The following is a 25,659-nucleotide window of genomic DNA, read 5'->3' as shown; positions in this document are numbered from 1 at the left end:
CTGATATTATACAAAACGAACGAACTCACCATTATCGTACAAGGTTTGAGAAAGGGTTTACATTCCCTTAGCAGAATCAAAACACGGACAGAAGAAAGGTCACCAGAGACTCTTGTTAATAAATCCTACATTTCGGCAAAATTATTGATCTCATTCCAGCAGAATAAGATACGTTCACTTCTATAAAAACTAATCATCATGTTGAAATGATTGAAAAACTTTTTATACCAGAGATTTAAGAAAAATCAGAGACAGTTTCTTCTTTTAAGTGTTTTTTTTTTAAATTATGCTTCCATTCAGGTCACTCCTTCCTTACTAGGGCCCAAACTAGAAGCACTTGTTAGCTCGTTTTGAGTCCTTGTCAAATAAGATAAATTAATCGTTTTAACAGGATAAATAAATTGATTATCCGAACTAATTCAAATTTTATAGTTCAAATCAAATACAATTGCGAAAAGGAAGACAAATCAATGCTCTCAAAATACCCGCCAACTTTGATTGCTACTTTTTTAAAAACTAACCCAAATTGGGAAAAATGGTTAACAGATAACCTTTTTTTATTACGCTGCTATTTCTGAAAACTAAAACCCATTTTATAGCTATAAGCCAATCACATTTTTTTCGCGACATTCGAAAATTTGTTATGTGAGATGACATTTGGCTTTTTTTAACTAATCAATTGAAAGGAACATATATTAAAGAGCTTAATTTACAAAACAAAAAATTCGACACGACCTGTATAAGTGAATTCAGTGCATGCATTAACAGTTAAAAACAACTGATAAATGTAAACTTGAGTAGTATTGTAATCCGCCGTGTGTCCTTAGGGGGGGGGGGGGGGGGGGGGTCTTTTCGACGGTAGGGGTCTTTGGGGTCCTACCAAAAGTAGGGTCCAAAAGGACCCATCTTTTTTAAAGACCCCAAAGTACCCTGCCCGAAATAAAAAGACCCCTCTCTAAGGACACCCGACAGACAAAATACTTTGGTATTTATTTTCGCGCGGTGGTTAAATTTAATCCCTTCCAAACTTTCCCACCACTAAATAAGTATGGGTATATCCGGCTGCGGTTTTTTCGCTTATTTTTATCTAAAAGCTAATCCTTTTCGTTCATATAAATATGAGTTTACATAAAGTACCATTCATATTTCCTTTTAAAAATTGTTGGTAATTATTGTTCGTTTCTCTTTCTTATTTTATTTTCAAACTTATTTCCAAGTCTCCCTTAATTTCGACTTGCACCATTTTGATTCTTTTAGCCTTACTATTAGCTTACTTTGGGAAACTTCGCTCCTGCTTCAATCCTTCGCTCCTGCTTCAAGGGTAAGTTGCAATTACCAGTCTCTTTTGCGCCGGTCTATTTAACTTAAAACAATGTTTGCTGAATGTTTTATATTTACAAATGTACAGCCGTAATTCCAAGTAACAAGGCAATTTGGCCGACATTTTCAAGTGAAAAATTTTATTGATCAACTTTATCAAGTTTTCTCCTTTTTTTCTGACTAGAACGAACAGACGCTTCTGTTAGAATGAATGGATTATTGATAGGCGGAGGGTCTCTTGAACTGCTAGCTGCGCTTTCTTCTTGAAGCTCTTCCTCCGTATAGCTTTCTTGAAGAAAGCCCCAATCTGGGACCCGGAATTCCGGCGATTGCCAGCTTTCGCTGTTTTCGCTGCTATAAATCGGGGTATTTGTCAACTGTGAGTTTGCCCACTCGCTTTCTTCCGCAATGGCCTCGAAGAACACATTTTCTTCTGTAGACCTGTGTCCAAAGGGCAATGTAGCTATCCCGTCGAATAGTAAGAACCGCTTACTATCGAAGGGTGAAAGGGCAATTCGGTTCTGCGCTATGGTTATGTTGGTATGGGCTTTCGATTTTATTGAGTAGTTGTATATACGAAGGGTTTTTCCACTCAGTAATGTTTCCCTGAACCTCTGGTGTGTAAGTTGCTGCTGGGAGTGTTGTACTACCCCTTTTGCACTCCTTTTGCTAGTTGAATCTAAATAAAGAACAAAGATTAGCCCATAAACATATTTTAGCTTTGTAAGACCAGTTCTAGTATTAATAACGAAAACGGTTCCCAAATTTGAATATTTTGAAGACTCAATATCTAATAACATTCCAATTTTTTCAATTCCAAAAAGTTTAAATATCTTAATTCATCCCAAATCATAAAAATTCCAAAAAGTTTAAATATCTTAATTCATTCCAAATCATAAAAATTCCAAATCGTGTCATTATCAAAAAATCATTCCATGTCAAAATTTTAAATTTGTTAACGTCAAAAGTTACAAAAGTGCGTTTGTGGTGAGTATTTGTTTAAAACATTTTAAATGATGAATGGTTCTTCATTTTAAGTTTTTAAATGAAGAATCAGAGCCTTTCAGGGCTAGTTATGTCTAATTAAATTGACAGGGATCAACAAAAGTTATTAATTTGGTCCCAACAAAATCCAAAACCCCAATGAAGGGAACCCTTAATGTAAAGAAATGGAGGGGACTTGGAGAGGTGCTTTTTTTTAATACTAACCTGCATATTTCAACGAGTAGAGCTTTGGTTTCAACGCGATGAATTCTGCAATGATTTTTCCCGCCGCCTCGTCCTTAAATTTCAATACAACCTTCTTATTCACATTGCTGAATAAGAAGTGATCGCTTGGGTAGTTGGAAAAATCGAAACTATCGGTCAGTTTTTGCAGATCTGCGTATACGTCTTCGGTTTTTATCGCATAAATAAACGAATCTGTGTCACTGTATAGCAGTTCAAGGTTCATGCTTGCTTTCATTTGCCGATAATGAAAGTAAAACATGAATCTTTTCGACAAATCCAAAATACTTGCACCAATTATCATGGGTTTGTCCCACAAAATACTCGTTACAGCAAAACAAACAGTAGCAACTTCCTCGTCGATTATCTGGAAGCTTTTCATCGTGTTCAAAGCTGTTTTTTGAAGCAATTCTCTTTCATTTCTAATAATTTCTAGTTTTTTGCGTCCTAGTTTTGATTCCATAGTTTTACCGAATGCTGAATTTACGATGAGCTTGTAAAAGTTCTCTTCAAATTTGTTGCGCGCTGACATTCTCAATTGAGTGTTTAAATCGACAAAGGGCTCCATCCATCTACCTTGACGAAATTTTAAGACCTTAATCAATTTGGTAACTCTTAAGCCTAGTTCTATGTAGAGTTTTAATGTGAGGTAGTGCAGAACGTAGCCTTCCTTTGGATCTAATGTTTGAACCAGTTTTGGTACCTTTGGTAGCGACGTGACCCCCATCTCCCCTAACATCTGTATTTGCTCATTACTTAGTTTATCCGTGCCGATAACTTCACGTGAGGGGGCTAGAGGGTAGTCTGCAAAGTAATCTTGAAGTTCTTCAGGTATACTGAGATCCACTTCCAAAATGTATCCCCACTCAGATTTATCGTCGGTTTGCAAAATAAATTCGAGACTTTCCTCAACTATTGAGAAATCTTTGATGGGAAGGGGACAGTGTTTCATAATACCCCCGTATAAATTGTTAGCGTCTATATTCAATAGATAGCTAGAGGGCTCTTCAGGATTGTAGTCTTCGAGGTATTTGTTGTTGGCTTTAAAAAAACGGCGTGCATATATCGATGACATCCCTCCCCGTATCATTTTTTGAACCATGTTCAAATGCTCCCTTTCAGTAAGTAACTTGAGGTCTGCATTGCAGACTTTTAAGAACGCATCGCCCGAGAGGTTACTAGCCGTGAAGTAGCATGCACAATCTAATCCGTACGTTTCGTAACAAACTTCACGAAAGGCTTCGAATACTGAAGCGAGTAGTAGTACGTCCGTTGCTAGGTATACATCATGGTACTCGCCTAGTGATGCGCATTTCATTTCGGCGAAAACTTTAATGGCATGGTTGTACTGATTTTTCGAAACACTTATTTCCCCTCCCTGTAAAGTGTTGCTCCACATTTTTCTAGGTGGCAGTCGGGTTTCTCGAAACATTTCAAAACTACTAAAGTATGAATACGGGTAGAAACCTTTTTGTTTTAGCAATGCTATCTGTTCTGATGAGTAACCAAGTTCTTCAAAGTAACTTTCCAGTAGGAAAAACTTTTCTTCCGGCAAGTATTCGACGAGTTTTGAAAGGGGGGACAGCATGCATTTATAGGAGTCTATGAAACGTAGATTTTCATACACTTTTTTGAGTTTTCCGTTTTTATCGGTGTATGATTTGATATAAACCGACATAGTGAGTGATATATACTTCTCCTCAGTGGAAGGGATCACTGAGTAAGTGTTTTCGGGGTTACTGTTTGAGAGCGCTTTTATAATGAAATGCAGATCATAGTTTGACAAGTTATGCGCTATTACGGGTATATAGTTCGCCGTTTTTCGATTGATATTGCATTCGTTATGCGCCCACCCCAAGAACTTGTTGGTATAGTGACAGTGATCAAGTACAACTTGGTCATTGTCAGCAAATTCTGTTTCACATATCCAACAAGTGTGCGCTTCTTCACGCGTGCAACTTGGTGTGCCAGTGAACGTGTAATATTTTCGTTTTTCGAGGTATATTTGTTTTGCCAAAGATTCGAGCGAGGCGATCAATTCCTTCATAACATTTTCTCCTCTCTTCAGTTCAAACTTTAAAACTTCACGCTTCCCAAATTCAACAACGGCCAGAGCGTAACCGCATGGTTGATGAATCTCTAGTGTTTGGGTGCTAGATTTTTCGGGGTCGGGTTGCGGTCCGTATACGGGTAGTAGTAGCGATTCGAGGTCAAAGTAAATAACTCTCGGTACATACCAGCGGGCAGTTAAATTTTTGAAACGATGAGTGTCCTTTCCCGGTTTTGGCATAGTGATTACCACTCCCTCGTCTTGGTAGCACATTTCCTGGTGCCTTTGTAGTGTATCGATGGATGAACATGTATGGAAGCATTTGCGGCAAATTTGGTTTCGGTCTCGGTGTAGTTTTCCACGCACATATTCCACCACCCTCATCAAATCAGTGATCAGCACATAGTGATGAGTCTGTCCGTTGCTGAGTAGTAGTAGGTCAACACATAGATCACTTGAGTATTTGCTGGACACTCTCAAAGGTAGCATTCACCTTCTTTGTACCTAATGAAAACAAACAATTGAGTGCTCGGGTTTCTGGATGAACGTAATGTGTTATACATGATTAAACAAATGTTTTGTCAAAAAAAAATCAATGCTCACCGGAATACATTGACTTGACAGTTGTTAAGTTGTTCAAATCGGTCAATATCATATAGTCCCATTGGCATCTCGTACCAGCCTTCAATTTTCACAACATGTTCTTGGGAGAGCTTGTAATTTTTCAGTTTGTTTCGATGTTGGTAGCTTTGGGCAGCAGGATAAAGAGCAGTTGTGGTCTCTGAATATCGATCATGGTACGCGGCCACAAAGCAGTATAGAAAGCACTTCTGATCGTTTCTCGTTTTAATGTTGGTGAAACTCTGTTTCACCGGTTTCAATGAATCGGGAAGGTCAATGTATGAGCCAGCACGGATAGGAGAAAATGCTGCAAAACTTACAGCCAGCTTTTCAATGCGCTCCACAATCCAACCGCTACCATGGGAAGCGAACGTGTTGATGGCATTGACCATATGCTCAATCATTTCCAAATATGTGTCTTTCTCGATTCCATTGAAGAAGACATTGATCATCTTAGAATTCAGATATAACATGGTCTTCTCGTGGCGTAACTCCCCGTCACCAGTTTCGTTTGTATCGCTCGAGAACTTAATCATACTCACGTCCATATGCAGTTGAAATTTACAGGGTCCTTCCTGCACTCTTTCGTCTATCAACGCATCAATTTCATCTTTGTTTCGCATGATTACATTCATCAGATCCAATTCATCCTCCTTAACGCTCAACTCGTATCGTCTTAACTTTCCCCTAAACGCAGATTCAGTTGGAGCAGATGATGTTCTCACCTCATTTCCGGGAGTCCAAATGGGTAGTTGATGGTTTTTCGACATATGTTGCCGGAACTTCTCAACGGAGAGGAAGATTGTATGACAGTAGATACAAAGACTATCAGTTGAGACGTTGTGAGCTAGCTCGATATGTTCCCTAGCTTCTGCCAGCGAGCTGAAGGATTCTCGACATTCGTCACATTTAGTTGGTGGCGGTGGGGCTGCGAATATCTTATGGATATTTTGTTCATGTCGTCTCAAGTTCCTTGGTGAACTAAAGACTTTCGAGCAGGTCGAACAAATGACTGGTGTCTGTTTTCCACTTGAGTTAGGCATTGTTGGTTCAAGATTGAGTGTTCAGGAAAGAAGAATTCTTTTCAAGAAATTTTTCAAGTTTTACCAAAGCTGATTTCGACAAAGCAAAAGCGAGAAGTGAAAAGTTTTTCAAAAACAAAATTTGGATCAAGACTCAATTAATTAAATTCAATTACGTGGGTGAAGCATAAAATCAACAGTGGCTTTAAAGTGGTTGTAGTTTTGGGGCTTTATGTGGTTTTATGAAATGACTGTCAATTCGATATTGGGTAAATGACTCAACTGTATTAAACAGCATAAATACTTGTGGTTAGAGTAGCTGACAATTCCATAAAGGGATCAACCCGGGAATGTTATTTCTTTTACCTAAAGTGTGTGAATGTTAACACCCACTGCTATTATCAACTTCCCTATTTAGTCAACTTGACTAAATATTGAAAATATATTTGAATTTTTTTGCCAAGTTTTTTTGTTTCAACCAAAATGGTAACCCACCAATCAAGTCAAGCAAGGAAGACCCACCAATCAAGTCAAGTCGAACATACCTGACAAAAATGATAAAGGGTAGTTGAGAATTTTGTTCATCTCTCAAATAAATTAGTATTCTATGACAAATTTCACATATAGTTCATCAAAAGATTGATGCAGGGCCGTTTGGTACAGTAGGCAATAACTACCCGGCAGTGCTATTCATTAGGAACCTCTGAAATGCTTGCCCCACTAAAATGTCGGTTCAAAAATTTGAGATATTTCTTTTTTAGTACATATTCTTGCAGTGAAAAAAAAATAAAAATTACCAAAAAACTTTTTTGTCTCCAAATCCAATGAAACCTGGTCCAATCAATTTGTCGTGATTTATTGGACAGGGTTGTAACCCATGTTGAAAAATCGAGAAAAAAAACATATTTTGAATTTTTTAACCATTTTAACCTGAAAATGAGTATTATTAAACGTGAAATCTGTTATAGACATGTAATTTTATTATATATAATGCTTTATACTGGCTCATACACTCTCTAAAGTCTACTCCTAAGAGTCCTGGCTAACCCCACCAGGCTGTAGACATATTAGAGAGAGAGAGAAAAAAACAAAAACAGAGAGTGTAAAGAGCCAAAAGTAACTATGGTTGATTAACCGGCAGAATTGCTGGACCCATCCATAAATAGCTTTCTTTTGAAAAAGCTATATCCCAAAAGGGATAAAAATGGGGTTTATAATAATGGGGTTCTCTCTCTCTCTCTCTCTCTCTCTCTTTATCTTTTTCTGTGTTAATATTTATATTTTGAAAACTATTATGAAAAAACATAACAAAAACATTTTTATGTTTTTTGTTTCAACATCATTAGATAAAATCTTAGGAAGAGTATTCAGTTTATTTTTTTTTGATTTTTCGAAATGAGCATTAAAAAAACTGATATAATTAAGTTGGATTTGACGAGAAATTTATCAAAATTTATACTTTTAGACTTTTATGCCGACTTTTTAAAGTTATTTTGATTTTTTTTTCTATTAATTTTTTCTGTTGTTTTTATTTCCTTTCTATTGATTGAAAATCACAAAGCAAACTTTAAATTAGAAAAAAATCATAAGCAAAACGTAAACAAAGATTCAGCCACAATAATAAAAACTTATCAAACTAAATAATAAACCCCCAAACTGGTGCACTCTCGGTGGAAACAAAGTTTTTTTTGAGTTTTCAGAGATCTCTAAATTGCAGTTTGCGTTTTTTCGGCGCAAAGCAAGCATTGATAGGAGGCGTCTCAGCCACTAAGTTTGGTGCAGTGGGACTTTGACTGCCGGAAGAAGAAGTAGAAGAAGTATGCTGCTGCTGTTGTTGAGTGATTGAAAAAATATCCGGTTTTATTGGGGTTTTGGGCGTCTGCTGGTCCTCATCTTTTTTCTCTGTTGAATCTGGTGATTCAATCGACTCAATGTTCCAGTAGCTTTCTCGCTCTGCTAAATCTCTAATGGATCCTTCCTGATTTTCGTAAAAGGGGATCGATTGGCAATCATAGTTAAACAGTATTTTTCTCGGTGAACGATCAAGGCAAGTAGGGTCTTGAATATCTGTGCGCTTCAGCGCAGGATACGATTCAGTCACACAGCAACTCTCGTAGACCTGTTTTCTGTTTTGTATGAGGATACCAATTTGATCTAGCAAATAGTTGGGTAACATCATATGGTTTTTAGTGACCCATTCATCGAATTCTCTGCTTCCTGGATCAAGATCGTTGAAAGGACTTGTTTTTCGATGACGCATTTTCCGTTCCTGTTGAACCACTACGATAGAATCTCTGGTATAAGTTTGGTATAATATAGCTCTTTCAAGAGAATTAATTGAAATGATTTGCAGTGGAGTTGCCATCGTTGAAAATTTTGTATTGACTGATTTTGAGAGATTGAATAAAAATAGTGAGTAGATTTAGTTTGACCTACCACTTTTAGTTTTTTTATTGCTGGTGGTCTAAGATTTAGCCAATTACCATAAATCTGGTTTTGTGAAATTTTAATATGTTTTCAGGGCTTTTGCAATTAAAGAAGAAATGTGAACGCTTTGAAAATCTATACTTCAAAGAAACAGCATGGCGCCTTTTTATGATACCCTAAGCACAAAATGACAAAAATTTTACACTTCAAAGAGATAACATGCATGCCGCCAGGGTAAAAACGTTGAGATTTATGAGCTAAAACGGGAATTTGCCAGACAGATTCAACCGAAAGCTATCTCCACTTCAAAGTGAGTACATGTATGCCGACATGTAACATTAACTGAGATTTATGACCCATTCAAGTGCTTTCCAGACAGAAATGACAGATGCAATAAACACGCTTTTATCTTATACAAATCCAATTGCAAAAACTAATTAAATTCTCCCGCTATAGGCTGAAGGGGCGCCATAAAAGTAAATCCACAGATATTTGTTTATCTTCTATCCAATTCATTATTCATTTCATTCTATCATAAAACAGTTGAACCAACAAGTCACTACCGTTACCACCACCACTATGTACTCGTCGCTAGAAAATGATACAGACTTTTACGATGATTTTCAAGATATATCTTCGGGAGAAAAACGCATTGTACGGGTTGGAACGAAAACTTTTGACAAAACGGGTACATATATCACAGTTAAGTTATATAAAAAGAATGAAGATGGTGTATTTAAATGTTATCAAGCAGTGACCTTAACGACAAGAGAATTTGATTGTTTGGCAGATAATTATTCAAAGATTAAAAAATTGGTTAAAAAACAAACTGGCGAAAAGACTTCATCTTCTTCCTCCTCCTCATCCTCCTCAGCTGTGAATGATAAACATCATAAAAGACGATACACGTCAAAACGATTAGTCCCTCCCAAAAAAGAATGTGCTGAAAGTGGCGATGAAAACGATGCGGATGATGAATACTCGAATAATAAAAAGTGTAGAGTTGCCTGAAACAAACAAAAAAAAACGTTTGAATAATTTGATTTAACCAGCAGAATGGTTGAAGCAATGTATGAGCAGTCGCCTGAATTTTTTAAAAAATTTCGAAAAAATTTTAAATTTTTTATTCTGAACAACGAACCCGACGCCTCACAACTCCCTCTAAACACAAATTTTGCATTTGCAACCCACTCAATTCAGAACGAGTCTTGCGCCCAATTGCTCGACAATGACCATCCCCACATCCATGTTCTCATCGAAGTAACCAAGGATTGTGTCGACGTAGTGAAAAAGATGACCTCAACCACTTTCGTTGTACCTTGTCTACTCTCATCTTTCAAGCATCTAATATTGGGTTGCAGTAAACTTCACCTATCGGGACCCCTGATGGAAAAATTAAAAATTGCTGTCAACTACAACAATTCTATTATCAACTCAACTGACATTGGTGGTGCTTCTCTACGAAGAAGATTGCCACAAGTTTGCTTTGCTTCACAAACTCGATCCATTCAAACTCAAACTGATTTAATCACTAATGTAACAATTGAACGCTTCATTCATATTTTGAATGGTGATAATGCCGCCGAGTTTTCTAAAATTATTGATATCATTTTGAGTGGTTATGGTCGTTTAGAGATTGATTCAAATACTTTGTTTGTTAAATTTATAATGGAAAAAAAAATTTAAACTCTGAAAACGGTTTTTAGAGCCTGCGATAACGCCAGAGGCAAGTGTTCTAGCAACCATAAAACATGTTTTTTTCTTAAAAATAAATTATAAATCATTAAAGAAATGCATCAGTATCACAAAGTTATAACATCATATGTTTAGCAAAACGCATCATGTCATGGTCATTAACCTTGAAACCTATAGGAAATTTAGATGAAATTATAACATGAGCAACATAAATGCAATAAAGTCCGCACAAGACCGAGTTAGCTGATTGGATTGGCTTATTCATCAGTATTTGGTTTCCCTCATGGATAGAACGTCTCATATTTTTGTATACATGTGGATAGTTGTGTAGGCTTCGTCCAAGAGGATCTGCAAAAAAAATTTGACCACCAGCTTGAGCAAACAGTAACCAATGAGTTCCTGGCTGGTCTGAGTTTGATGCGTTCACTGTCATGAAAGTATTGTCACGTTTCAATATTGAATTAAATGCTAAGTTAGCGGGAAAAATGCCACAAAATCGATGTTTCAAATGCTTGCATCGGTGAATAAGCTCAGTAATCTGTAAATTGTCCATTTTTTTCACCGAGTCAACTCATTAGAGTGTTTTTAGCTATTTTTCTATCGGAACGCACGTAAACTGTTGATGCACGCTCTCCCATGAAAAGTAACTCTACATTTTCTCCCAGCGGTGCATCAAACTTCAGTTCTACTGAAATGGTGCAATTGGTCAATTCAGGATGAATAAAGTCATGTGAAGCCTCCTGAGTAGATGTGAGATCAAATGCCATAATATAATGATTGTGATAATTAGCCAAACTGATTCCATGACTATTGTTGAAAACAAAGTCTAGAGCTTCCAATGTGTTATAGTATATTCTTTTGTTATCAGTCGTTGACACAGGAGTTCCTGCAATGGGCAGACCGTTTCGGTAAACAATGATTTCATTCAGCTGAAATTTTTGATAATGAAACGGGTTTGTTCGGTTAGTTCCCAGGTATGCTGTATTCGAGCTCATTGCTAAAATCATTCGACGAACTGGCTCTTTGGCAAAAACGTCTTCTTGTCGCCAGCTTTGCACACCAGTTGTGGCCAAAAAAGTTCTCGGTAAAACTTCAATATAATTGTATATTGCGGGTGTTTTCAACAGAGTTTTTTCTATCGACGATAGCACAAAATCGGTTACTGTCATTTTGCGCACATATAGGTTAGCCTCTGTGATTTCAACACGGTAATGTTTATCTCTATGCTCAGACATGATAACAAAGTCATTAGGAGATCGTCTCAGAGAAAGTCTTATTGTAACACCGCTGATAAGATGTTTGTCACATGATAAAAAATCACAAGCAATTTTACCAAATAAACGGAACTCAGTTGATGCAGCTACGATTCGTTTACGTTCAGCGACATCTTCAGCTCGCCCATTAGCACCATCAATACCTGATGGATTATCTTCATAATAATAACCTTGACAAGCAAGCCATGTTTTCTTTGCATCATTACCATGTGAAAATTCGGTCTCAATGAAACTCTTATGGGCAAAATTGGCATTGGTTGTTGAAATTTTTTCTCCATTCAAGGACATTGTGCATTCGGAAAATAAAGATGAAAGTGGATTGTTAACCAAATATGGGGTGTCTCGTTGTGCTGCCTCTGTAGCATGAGTTCGCAGTACATTACCATTATTTTGAACAACGCGTGCTACAATCTCCAAGCGAGTTCGTTGAAGATCGATAAAGTTGTTTCTATCTCCTAAAACTTCAAATTCGAGCATAGGACCATCAGGTGAATAAGATGGACCAATTTTTTGAGTGAACGCATTTTCAAATGTAACGAGTAGAGGAGGCTTTTCAAATAAATCTAATGAGCTGTGAGTTGCTTCAGTTGGCAATAAATTAGAAATCATTTCGTACTTTGGTGAAAAAGTTGGACCGACTTCTCAGTGGGGTTCGTTTTTGTGGAATGACAGCTTTTGTTTTTCTTTTTCTTGTTGTTGTTGTTGTTGTTGCTCTCTTCCGTTTTCTGCTCATATGGGATTTACTGCGTCCAGCTCCAACTTGTTTTTTGATTGTGTTTTTTACTGTGTTTTTCAAGGCTTGTTTGGGCGTTTTCTTCCTGGTTGCTATGTCTATTAATTCGGGTGCTGCTTGAACAAGTAATTCTTTTCCAATACGTTTTGCTGCTGGTACTATAAATTTCCGAGCTAACGGAAGTGCTACTCGTCCAATACCCATAGCCAGAGCACCGAAGCCACTACCCCGCTGTCTGTAATGTCCTGAGAAGTGAGGCATGGTCGCTTGATTATGATAGTATGCCTCCATAATCTTAATCAGAAAACTTTTGAAATTTTAAAGTCAAAACAACTTTTCCTCCTCCCGCAAATGGTACAAGTCTACCGGTTTCTGTTCGTAGGTTTACTGCAATGCTCTGGATGTTTTTCACTCGTCGATTAGTATCAATGACTCTGAGCAACGGTGCTTTGGTGTCACCCACAATCTGATAATGGATTATATCCAAGTAGATAAACATCATTTGGGTTCCAGCAGAGATATCGACAGGGTAGTCGGAAATGAAGTTTTGCGATGTGAGAGTGCTATGGATATGACTGGATTCTTTATAGCCGATATGGTAGCCCGTTCCATCTCTTATACCTTTGAAACCCAAAATACTAGGAATTTGTGGGCTCTCAAAGGTAATGCCTTCCCAATAATGCATCCAAATTGAAAGATGTTTGGTAATGGGGTCGATGCTATAAGTGAAATTATCAAGATCAACCTTCCGATTGATTTCGTTGAATAATTTCTCGATTTCGCCATATTCACCCTTTGTTATTTCAGTTTTCTCTCCATCATATGGTCTAGATATTTTATCTTTTGCCACTTTAAGACTTGCTCTAACTTTGTCTTTTTTATAGTACACTATTTTAGTATCTGTTACATTGTTAAAATGAGTGGGAAACGTTATTTCTGACAATGCAACTCTCCATTCGCCTTGCAGATCGATATCTTCACTCAGCAGGTTTTTAAAACTCGCTAGTGAGTTGTCAATGAAGATATTCATTGAGGCTGATGACACCAATGTAATACTAAAGGAATCTTTGTCACCTCCAAAGTTGCTAGACATTGTTTAGCTTGACCCTTCCTTTTCCAATACTCTGATTAGTTCGGGCTCATAAAATTTACCCTCTATTGGTTCTCTATCAGCGTCGATAAGATTATAAGTCGGTGGGTTCCTTGTTGGTATGTCAAATATTTCAAAAACTTCGTCAGTGAAGGATTGTTTATAACCTTTTCGAAAAGGGATGTCAATTTTTGCTATTCTCACAAAATCGCCAACGTAGAGCTTTGGTCGGCGAACCAGTTTCAATGATTGTTCCGCTCTTAATGAAATTAGACGTGGAACATCCTTTTTTGTCACTTTATTGGGGGCTAATTTGATGACGCGGTTTGTTCTCGAATTTATTGTGTTGACAAAGTCTTGAAGCTTATCGATGTAAGAGTAGGTCCATTTGTCCTCCAAATACTTATAAATCAAACTTTTTAGTGATCGGATGTTCCTCTCGGCGAAAGCGGACTTCTTTTCACTCTCTGTTGTATATGTCTTGATACCCTTTTTCTCACATAAAGTTTTGAATGACCCCTTGAACTCGGTGCCTTTATCTACCCAGACTTTTTTCGGTTTCTCTGTCTTTATCATTTGATTGAACGCTTCTGCAGTTGTTGTGGCATACTTTGATTTCAGTGGCTGCACGCGAAGATAACGGGACATGCAATCTACTGCAACTAAAAGATATTTGATATCTTTGTTGTATTTTGCTAGTTTATCAACATATGCCAAATCGATTGACCATATTTCGTTTATGTCATAAACTATCACTTTAAGCCGAGCTATTTTGCGGCGAACTGTTCGGTATTTTGTATAAGATGGTTCTGTATGTAAAAAATGTTTAACTTTTCGTCTTGGTATGACCGTTGTAGTCTTCAAAGTTTTAACACTACCGAACAATGCTGGACCTTTATCTGTGTAACTCTTTTTCAAAAGTTTTTCCTCAGTTGGTGTAGGTTTCCCATCTTTTACTTTTTGTCTCCGTCTTTTCTGACGTTGAAGAATCTGAATCGTTATAGGGCGTACCGTACGATTCACTGTCGTCTTCGTCTTTCTCTCTTTCTTTGACTCTTTCCGTGGTGGCTTTCTTTCTTGTTTTGAGTCGTTTGGTTTGTTTTGAACTTGATGATGGCTTACTACTGTCGAGGGTTTTTGTTTTGCCCGAGGTTGACGGAGATTTGGTTGGACTTTTGGTTTTTCGTTGGGCCTGTTCTTTAATCTTTGACTGAACCGCGTGTTTGGCATACTTGTTAATAACAGACTCTTCGGTAAGTTCGAGAGCGGATAAAATCATTATGTAAGCAGGGTTGTGTAGTGTTTTAGTTTGCTGTTGTATATCATACAAAAATGATGCTGCTTTGAGACCGGTTGGTACATTGTCAACATAAATTGTTTCATCCATGGCGTTTATTGAGACTCGAGTTGAGCTTTTGATAACCTCCAGGATATTTTTAGCTCTCGTGAATTTTTTATCCTCCATTATTTGCAATTGTAATAGAATGCGTTCATAGTTTATTTTATTATCCTTTCGCTCCTTCTCATCCACAATCCGCTTCTCCTCTTCCTCCCCACCTTCCTGATATTGATTAGTCTCATCTTCTGTAAGAAGTCCTGTTGATTGTTCCCCAGGGTCAACAATAGGCGTTGAGGGAGGTGTTGGGGGAAGGGGTAGTGGAAGAGTTTCAGTCGATACTGAGTTATGCTTCGTGGGTATTAGAGGTCTCATGCGGTTCAAGTAAGATAACTGGGGCTTTTTGTGTTTAATTGAACTGTTAAACAGCACTTGTGATGCATGCGGTTGCTCACGGATATATGTATGTTTTGGAATTAAAACAAACTCTTCTGCTGCCATGTTTTATGCTGATGGTAAGTATCTGTTGCAGAAGTAAAGTATCAGTCTGATCAAGTTGAAACCTTGTTTCGTTAGAATAATTGCTCGTTTTCGTTCAAGTTTTGTTTTTCGGCTGATTAAAAGTTTGTATGCCTTTTCGAAATTTTCAATGTTTGGAATATTAACAGATACATTGCCATTGACTACATTGAGCAAACATTCACATATAACTGAAATAACTTGAGGATTTGTTGTTTTTCTAATGAAGCTTCGGAGCTGGCTGGGATTCAATTGTACCATGTGCTGCAGAATAGATAATTTTTTCGCGTTCATTTGTGAGAGGTGTAACCTCTGCCTGATTTATTGGTAAGTAAAAAATTGAGGGACCAGGTGGTGTAATGTTTGAACAATATCTCAAACAATCGGATGTACGCGGATCCAAGTCGATTAAAAGATGACCGTATGTGTCTTTTGTAGCGAGCTGATAACAGTGTCTCAAAAATTTAGTGTTGTTCAATTGTCTTCCAAGATGATCAAGTTGCTGAATATCACGAGGTGATTTGAACAGAATGATGTGTGATGTGTTTAAATCAATTGTTCGAGACCATCTGCTTTGTTGGAACAAATTATGTTTAACATATATTACATCTAGTCCTCGGTGTCTTCCTGCTGTTGCAAGTTTGACAAGTCTTTATCGTTATAGATTTCTTCGCATGAATCATCAAAAACTAGAAGAATGTTTTCAAGGTTTCGCAAACTGTCAAAGCCATTGAATTTTATGAAAGTTAGATCAATGCTGTGGGTATTGGATTTTTCACTATAAAGAGGATGAATCTCTTTGTAAAAGTATAAGGCTCTTTGAAATTTGGGATAAAATGTTTTTCCTTTCAACAATTTGAATATCAACTCTGTTTTTCCAGAACCCGAGGGGCCCACGATGGCTAAAAAAAGTCTCGTAGATGTATCAATAACTTTATTCATATTCTTGGATTTGGTAATACATAACCAACTAAACCCGATAAAATTGAAAACCAAACTGAGGTTTCTTCACAAGTTAACTGCGTTAATGAAAGTTTAAAAATACAAAAAGCCAATAAAATCAGAATTAACACCATTTGTGACATGAAAACTACTTCAGACCGTGGTACATTCACGTTATTGCAAAATTTCCATGATTTTTTCTCCATATGATTTTCGTCATACACAAAATCGGTAACTATAGTTCCATCAGTCTCGTCAACTACTGTGTCATTCATTTCAATTTCCCTACCGCTTTCCCTCACTCTCGAACTTGCAGAATGAAAAATATATATCATATATAAAAAAAATTAATTAAGCATCTGAACAGTAATAAATTTCATATCGTGTATAACCTGTATAGACACTCGGTTTATTATCATCATCAAAATCATAGTGCATTTCCAAAACATAATTGGCTGGGACATGATCAGTTTTGGCATGATACACAATTTTCTTCACAGAATCTTCTCTTATTATTTTTTGAATCTCATTGGGTAGTTCACTGCCGGTTAGATCCATTTGAACTCCTGGTTGACGTTTGGGCACTAAGACTAGCTTGGGAAGACAAAGACCGCGCTTGCTGGGTAACATTACTGATGTATTTGAATCGTTGAAAATAGATGAATTGATCAATCACGAAGAAGAACCTCCTCAAAGTGCACAACTCTTCTACAGAAAGTATAACTTATTCTTTTCGTTGAACTACTTGGCCTCTACAATCAATGCATTCAATCATGATCAATAAAATCTTTATATTACTTTCTGGTGTCATCCAAGCACAAAGAACTGAATTTAGAGATATATATGTCTCCACTTTCCCCTGACGCTCAATGTTGACACTCATTTTTCAACCAATCAAAGAACACTTTCAACTTTATTAATGCACAATAATATTTAGAATTAGTTACAATTCACAAAATTCTTGAAATATAATTGTTCAACTCAAGGACAGCCCAAATCGTCAAGATTCACAACTTTACGGTCTAAGTATTTAGATAAAAAATCAACATTTTCTTTTCCTTTAGCGTAGAATACAGCAATGGGATTTCTTAAAACAAAACTTTGAATGATTTGATTCAAATTCAGGTATAAATAATCACCGCTATCCCAATGAAATCCATGCAAATAATTTATCAACCAATTATAAGCTTTTTATTCAGATTTTAAAAGAGAATTGAAATTAACTGGAGGTAGAAAAACTAGGGAATCACTGTAGTCGGAAGTTGTTATAGCTAATTCTTTTACTATAAATGTGTTTTTCTGGTGTCGAAATCCCTCAAAATCCACCACAACTGATTTTTCCTTCAGCATTCTAATAAATGGTAGAGTTTCGGTTTTTTCAGTTTGATATACAAACAAAACGTAATTCCACTCAAGTGACCAATCAAACTACTGTTGCATTTCCATGGTAAAACATAGCAGTATGTGGGACCAGTGTTATAAACTTCGCGGACAAAACCGGCGGCATCGTGTAAAATAGCATGCATTCGTAAAATTTTCGAATCATTTAAATATTTATCCAAAGAAGAATTGTCTATACCGATCAGACCCCCATAGGGTCTCAACTTGATAGCAACATCGTAATTTATATCATTAGTAGTTGAGAAGAAGAACAGTGAACATGCAGCTAGGAAATAATTTCGACGGTTGGTGTTTTCCGGATAGGTTTTTTTCAAAGTAATAAAAATTTCATGAATAATTTCCAAGTCTTTTGAAGTAACTCTACGTTTTTCCAATTTCATTTTTTTAAAAATTTTTCCAGCACTTCTCCGACCTGCTGAATTTCAAGCCAGTGGAAATGAAAGTAACCTTCTAGATACCACTTACTCACTCCTATTTCTAACTAATGATTTCAACCTATTTTCATGTGTTTAGATGGATATTCCCCTTGGTGGTCTCCACGAGTCACCCATTGATTTGCCTTATGTGGGACCTGGAACTCACGAAGGCAAAAATATCTTTGGTGTGACCGTAGAGTTTACCCCGGCCACCACTGCAGCGAATTTTAAGCTGCATTACATTGAGGTTGCATTTGAGAAAAAGGAGGGCATATTTGAATATGTGTGTGTTGATGTGGGGAGCATGGAAAATTTCTGGCTGTGCGAGTCTCTGGGTGCGGGATTCGAGAGTACTGAGTGGCGCTTCAAATTTCAAATGGAGCGTCTAGTCAGTATTCTTCATGTCCCTTGGTCGGATCCCGAAGACATGCGGATGTGGCCGTAAACCCTTCCTCTGCTCTCCTATCCGTACTCTTGTTAACATTCCGTTTTTACTTTATTTTTTATTTTTTATATGTTACTTTATCTATTATTTATCAAGTCCTCTTTACCTTCTTACCCTCTTATTATTTGTCACGTCCTTCCTCCTTCTCAAGCAGGTCAGTTTTTTAATGGGGTCTCAAACTTATTTAGTTGAACAGTGGGAAAGTTTAGAAGGGATTAAATTTAACCACCGCGCGAAAATAAATACCAAAGTATTTTGTCTGTCGGGTGTCCTTAGAGAGGGGTCTTTTTATTTCGGGCAGGGTACTTTGGGGTCTTTAAAAAAGATGGGTCCTTTTGGACCCTACTTTTGTTAGGACCCCAAAGACCCCTACCGTCGAAAAGACCCCCCCCCCCCTAAGGACACACGGCGGATTACAATACTACTAACTTGACAAAAAGAGAAACTAACCCGACACAAAAAATAGAAACTGATTCGACACAAAAATTCAGTGTGCAAATAAGTTGAGATCAAGGTGGGGCTAAAACTGGTCATCATTTTCGTCCCAAGAGTGGACGTTATATCTACGCCGCATTCGCACAAATGAGTGTTCCAGCTTGAGCAGAATATTCATTAGTTCTGATGTTCATTCAAAAAAAATTAAATTTAACTTGCCCTCAAAACAGTTTTGAAACTCCTCCTAAAAATTTGGAAAGAACTGATAGCTCTACAAAGAGATAAAAATTGAGCTCATTAACGCTTCTAAGCTATTTTCTGAATTTAACTCTGGAAAATCATTAAACTGACTAGAAACCGATTCTCTAGACATAAATTTCAGTAGAAAATGATTACGAAATATTAACTGAATTATTTTGGAAAAAAGAAAAACTCAATTTCATAAGAACAGTCGAGAAACGTATCCACCAGTAACGAAAATTTTTTTGCAGTTTTTACCGCTAAAGAGAAACACAAAATATATGCAAGTCAGGGTTATTTAAATTACACACTACAGGAGTTAATCAACAACACTTGCAACTACAATAGAAATTGTCTACAACACAAAAAAAATCGAGATGTAGCAAGTAAGCAAACAAAACAAGCAGTAGTCCAAAAATTCAAGTTTTGCCGGTAATTAAGGTCCACCAGAGCTCGTCGAACCCCAGACGTTAGCGTGAAAAGGCACCGGCGTTACCTTAAGACCAAGTGTAAAGGAGCCTGACTTTTAAAGAACAAAAATGAAGCAAGTTCAACTTGCGATACATTAAAAACAAGGCAAATACAAGATAGTATATAGAACAAGATACAAGTCAAAAATTTTTATTAAAAGAAGTCAACAAAAACTTCAATTTTATCAAAAAAAAAGATATTTCATTTAGGCATCCTGAGAAAAAAATTGGAAGCCTTCAACAAGTAGCAGGTAAGCCGACACAACGTGGATTGACTCCCGTTAAGCCGAAAACAGACCTGTACTCATAAAAATTTGAGCCATACAGATCTGAAACTAAGTTTTTACGACCCATCCATCTTGAAACGCACGAAAGCATAAGAAACCAATTTTCCTCCTAAGTACGAAAAAAGAGATGACTTCACCGATAGAACACAAACCGTTCACCGATATAACATAAAACGAAACAATTTAATTTGAAAAATCAAAATCAGAATTGATAAATATACAAATTACACAAATTTCCGTGATCATAAGAACCCGATATAATCAAAGCCAATGAAAACCCGTACCGCATAACATAAATGCATTTGAAAAAAAAACGGAATTTGAGCCGACAAACTTAAAACAAAAACATCTAACCCGAAAAAAAACATGATTTTTCTTTACATTATTTCAAAAAATAAATTAATACCTAAAAAGGAATAGGTAGTTAAAACTTCATGAAATTGAGCATGATAGCACATGAAAATAATTGTGAGTAATTCTTAATTTCGTACAGGATTTGTAATAAAATCGTTTACGGGAAAAAGTCTAGTTCCCAATTACAATACACTTGCTCTTGCAAATGTAATATAAACTTAAGATTTTCATGAATTTTCTTGACCGTTTTCTTCATTAATTAAATTCGAAATTTAATCGAAGTTAATTTAACTTTATTATTCTGATGGAAGGAAATTGTGCCAAAAATATTCAAATTTGATAAAGCTTTCTAATAAGCAAGTGTAAAACTACAAAAGATGTCTCGAATGAAAATAAAACTTAAAAAGTAAACAGCGGAGACCACGAGATCCAAAATACAGTCCTCCAGCTGAATAGACTCTCGCTCTCAGAACTATATTAGTTACCTGACAACAAACACACGACACAATGTTGTGGGTAATAACTACAGAGGTAATGCATCCGCATGTAATTAAATACAGAGGCAAATGAATGCGCATTCAAAACACTAATTCAGTAAATTACGATTATCAAGGGCGTTAAAATGATACCTCGTTTTGCTCTACGGGCTTTTTGTGTAGCCAAAAAGTAAGAAAAAATACTATTGGGCAATATCCAAATACAGCTTTACCTCCTAGACTCGAATTCAAGTGTTTCACAATTTTGTTCGACAGTCGATCAAGATCTTGATTCGAAAGCACTGCATGCGATGGAAAATGATCCAAAACGTTCGAAATTTGCCTGACTACACATTTCAGAGACTCAATTGAATCATTCAAAAAATTTCTTGTTGATGCTTGCTCTTCAATTATTTGCTTACGTATCATGTCAAAATTGGAATCAAACAACTCTTTGCGTTTTTGTCTCGCAATTTCAAATTGTTCTTTCAAGAATATGAACAAATTTTGTTCTAAAAATCTATTCTCATTTTTTAGAAGAGGTCCTAACTCGGAGTTTATTCTTTTTGGAATTTCATGAAAAAACTTCGCGCTGGATTCTTCGCCAGAACATTTCAATTCGGCCATTTCAATTTTCAAACATTCAAGCAAATTGTCGCATTTTTGTTTCATCATCTCGCTAATCTTTTCCACATTTTTACCATCATGGCTTTCATGTTCTTCGATCGATTTTTCAATGTTTGATTCCGACACTGAACCATGAGTCATTTGCGAGCTTGCTGCTTTGTCGAGTGTGACTTTATCAATGTTTTCTGAACAATCGTCGTTGAATTTATCAATAGATTTTTGAATGCAAATAGCGACTGGTGATAGCTGACCGTTTTCAGGATCATTAGGAGATGATACAACGAAGTTTCCCAGCTGCTGGTCAACGAAACCTGCAAGCTTATCATGACCCTTTAGTAACTTGTTAGCGTTGGCTAAAAATTCATCAAACTCAGATAAACCTGCAGTTATATCATCGTTGTTAAAGCTAAGCGTTGTTGCCTTCACTTTTTGAGCCGAGACGTTCAGTTTGGTTACGGGAGCAACTTCTTCTTTTCGATTTTCACTAGAGTTCTTGCCTTTAATTGATTCCGCAAAAGATAAATTCAAAATCTCGTCAATGAATTTTGACTCGCTCTTGGTAGCAGGGACGTCAGGCATAATCAATGAAGAAGATTCAGTAATTGCATTCATTGATAGATCAAAAACTTGATCCGAGCATTTTGGAACTTGTAAATAGTCATTGTTATTTAAATCTGGATTCTCCAAGCTATTGCAGACTACATTACATTCAGTCATTAGAGCAGCAGGCTGGTTGCCTTTCGAACCATCGAAGTAGGAACTTGAATCGATTGGCGTGAACTCTTTTCGCTCGACAACGCAAGGTTCCGCTGATGCCAGCATTACAACTTCACGAATTGTATTTGGTTCCTCCTTGTTAACTTCTGGATTCTCAATTTGGGACGCTTCTGCAGGCAGATCTAAGGAACCAATTTCACAACTTTCAAAATCATAATGGGCAAAATTAACCGGTTCACCGGGATCATTTTGGAATCGATGTTTAATCGACACCAGTAAATTAATAACCGGAATTCCGGATCCAAGAATCTGGATTTGAAGCGCAGTCCGCCATTGCTCCTCGTTACTTAAACATTCAAATTCGTTGCTTTCAGAACTCTGGATGTAAATTCTCGCTTTGAATTGGTCTTGAACGTTGAACTTTCGTCGGACGATAGTTTCGATCGAACTTAAGCTTGGAAGCAAATCGAACCTGTGGGGATAAGGCATCTTAAGGACATACGTATTGATTTGTATGCTTCTGTCATCTTCTCCTTTAGCAGCTGCTGCTTTGCTTCGCTGGTACTTCAAGATACAGAACTTCACGAATCGACAGTTTGTTTCCATAACTTCACAAGATTACAAAACCAATCTAAAGACTTGCTAAATTTTCAGTCATTGTAAATTCACCATCGAGATCAAAATTAAGTAAAAAAAATTAGTCTAACGCTGATTGATATTCGAATCATATACAATTTCATTACATGTTTCAAAGATCTTAACGCGAATTGAATTCCTGATATCCCAATTGACTTTTCATTTCTCAAACAGTCATATTTTTCTCAACAAAGTCACCGCTTCAATACCACGTTTGATAACAACGCCTCAAACTAATCAATCCAGATCATGAATTACAACTACTCGAGAAGCGTTGGACAATCTTACGGTGGTAGTCAAATGAACAGCAGCGCGGGAAACAGTGGATCTGCCTATATGCAGTCTCCGAGAAGTGTTAATCGAAGCACCGGATTTGTTTCTAGTGGCGGCGGTCGAAACTCACAGTCGGTATCTCGAGATATGTCTGAATCACCGTACTCCAAAGACTCTCGTTTCTCTTTCCGAGAAATTCCCGGTTCTTCAGTACGACAAACGAGTCCACAGCGAGGCAGTTCCAACCTTCAAAGTCGATCTGGATCTCGGTTTACAGATCCTCGAATCAAGTCGTCCATTACAATGCGCAAAACTTCAGGTTCCCGCGGGTTCTCTGGTGGTCAGAATTCGATGGCAAATAAGAGTTTCAATAATCAAAGCTTCAATAGTTTTAGCAACAACAGCATGCAACCTCAAGGTTATTCTCAAAACAGCAGGATGTTTGGACCTAGTTTTGTAAACATGAGTCAAGGTCAAAGCTACGGAAACCCGCAAGGATTTTATCGAATGAACGAAAACGGGGACATGCAAGGTGGGGGGAACTATCAAGACAGCGGTATGTGCTCAATGATTTGTTCAACAAGGGCAGACAAACCGCAACTTGATTCATTTATGGATGCTATTGAAAGTACAGTGATTGATCTCGAACATCAATATGTTGACGTTTTAGAGCAATACGGCGTACCCGCCGAAAAACTTGACTTAACTTTTGTCAACCGAGGGAAAAAATATTGCGAGAAATGCAAGAAACAGAACCATCCTGAGAGTTTGAATAAAGACGCAGGATGTATGATAGCTTCATTTGAAAATATGCAGGGCGAGATTGATAAAATGTCCAGACACTTACAAAACGTCTCCTTTGATATGATAGCCAAAGAATGTACTTCGCGATGCTGCTAAACTTAGTTAGCAATTCATTTTTCAATACTTAGTTCTCAATTAGATTTCTGAGAGATAAGCCAGTAAGGAAAACAAAGTGATGTCAAAAAAATATCAAATTTTTTTGTTTGAAAAATCCAATCCCACAATTCAGTTACAGAAATTTGTTAGCAAACTCATTTGATATATCTAAAATTGGCAAAATATTAAGCCAGTAAAAACTTAGAGATACCACAAAAACTGAAATTTTTTGGTTTGAAAAATCGAATCCCGCAATTTAGTTACAGAACTTTCAGCAAACTCACTTGATATATCCTAAATTGCCTAACCATAAAAGCAATAATTAGTTCATAGTCATCCCTTATCATAGACATCCCAGGTTCTTGCTAGACGGTATATTTAGATATTCTAGATAGGGGCGTATTTAGAAGTGAGACTCCCCCTCTCATAGATTCGACCTTCTCACTACTTAAAGGGAAGGGTCCCCTTTGGCACTATTTTAGGGCATCCACTTTCGGCCCACCGACCATGAAATTGTTCTAAGGGCTCTTTTGGAGCGAATAACTATTTTTGAGGGGAAAGCACAAAAACGCAAATTTTGGTCACAACCTTCCAAAAAACCTGAAACCGTCTCTTTAGGCCTCTTTTTTTTCAGATAAATAGGTAAATTTACAAAAACACATGAGAGAAAAACTATCGAAATCAGAGAAAAATCATTTCGTTCACTAACACTCAAACAAATCATTTCTGACCGTTTTTCACCTTGCCAGTTTCAAAAATTACTTCGCCATAAAGTTTTTTGGATTTCCAGAATTTGGCGCCTGCTTCTAGGATTTATACTTTTCCAACATAACAACGGCAATTCAAGAAAACTATCAATAGATCATTTTTAATTCCTCAAATGAATTCTCAAAAAAATCAGCGTCCAAACGAATTCCATTTTCATTCAATTTTCTTTTTTTTTCACTACCAAGCGTCTTGAATCTTTCAATTAAAAAAAAGAAGCTTGCGATTGAAAGCAAAAGTCAAACCTCGGAAACATATTTTTGAGCGTGTACAAACGGCAAATTTTACTAAAAACTCCCACGATCTAGTAAGTTCATATTCACATCTTTTTTAACGCTTAGAAAACGGAACAAGACACAGTTGTTTAAAGAGGTGTCAACAGAGAGATCCCAAATTTGAAACTTGAGCGCCATTTTTAGCACAATTTTTTTTTGCACTCCGATAGCATAAAAAACATAGCCAATCGAAGATTAGCAAAGAGTAATGAACAGAACTAAACATACGAAAACACTGACTTTCTTGAACAAATCTCAACTTTTGAGTTTCAAAGAAAAAAATAAATATGCCCTTTAAGCTCTTTGAATTTCTAGAACGATTTACGACTGGCGCTTTTTTGATAACATGAACCCAACTAAAGAAAACTCGATCAATAGGTAAAGTTTTTATTCCGCTGGAAATCTATAAATTAAATTCCAGTTTCAAAACTAGAAACCGTTCACGAATTTTCGCGCCATTTGCACGTTTGTTTTTGGAGAATGCTTTTTACGTCACTTTCAGCAGATGAATTTCAATTGAACTCAAAAAGTGCATATATAAGTAAGTACATCAATTTTTTAAGACTTTTCCTAAAAACTTTTTAAAAATCAGCAAGAACTATATAAGAGTCTTCACTACGTGCATTACTCTTAATTAGCCTTCCATTTAGCAATCGAAATAAAATGAACATAATACGCAATAAACA

The 25,659-nt window shown here is 36.7% G+C and overlaps 1 protein-coding gene across 1 annotated transcript in view; it reads right to left on the bottom strand.

The window, feature by feature from the left end:
* LOC134841717 (uncharacterized) overlaps nt 1–22,752 on the bottom strand; it is a 34,740-nt gene extending 11,988 nt beyond the window's left edge. Inside the window, exon 1 of the mRNA XM_063857752.1 lies at nt 21,014–22,752. Coding sequence (XP_063713822.1) covers nt 21,014–22,730 — 1,717 coding nt within the window. The 5' untranslated portion in view covers nt 22,731–22,752. The remainder of the gene's footprint in view (nt 1–21,013) is intronic.
* Between the last annotated feature and the right edge of the window lie 2,907 nt (nt 22,753–25,659).

Source organism: Symsagittifera roscoffensis, chromosome 3 (genome assembly GCF_963678635.1).
Source record: "Symsagittifera roscoffensis chromosome 3, txSymRosc1.1, whole genome shotgun sequence".
NCBI lineage: Eukaryota > Metazoa > Xenacoelomorpha > Acoela > Convolutidae > Symsagittifera > Symsagittifera roscoffensis.
Note: the sequence above shows the minus strand (reverse complement) of the source record. Positions and strands in the feature narration are given on the sequence as shown.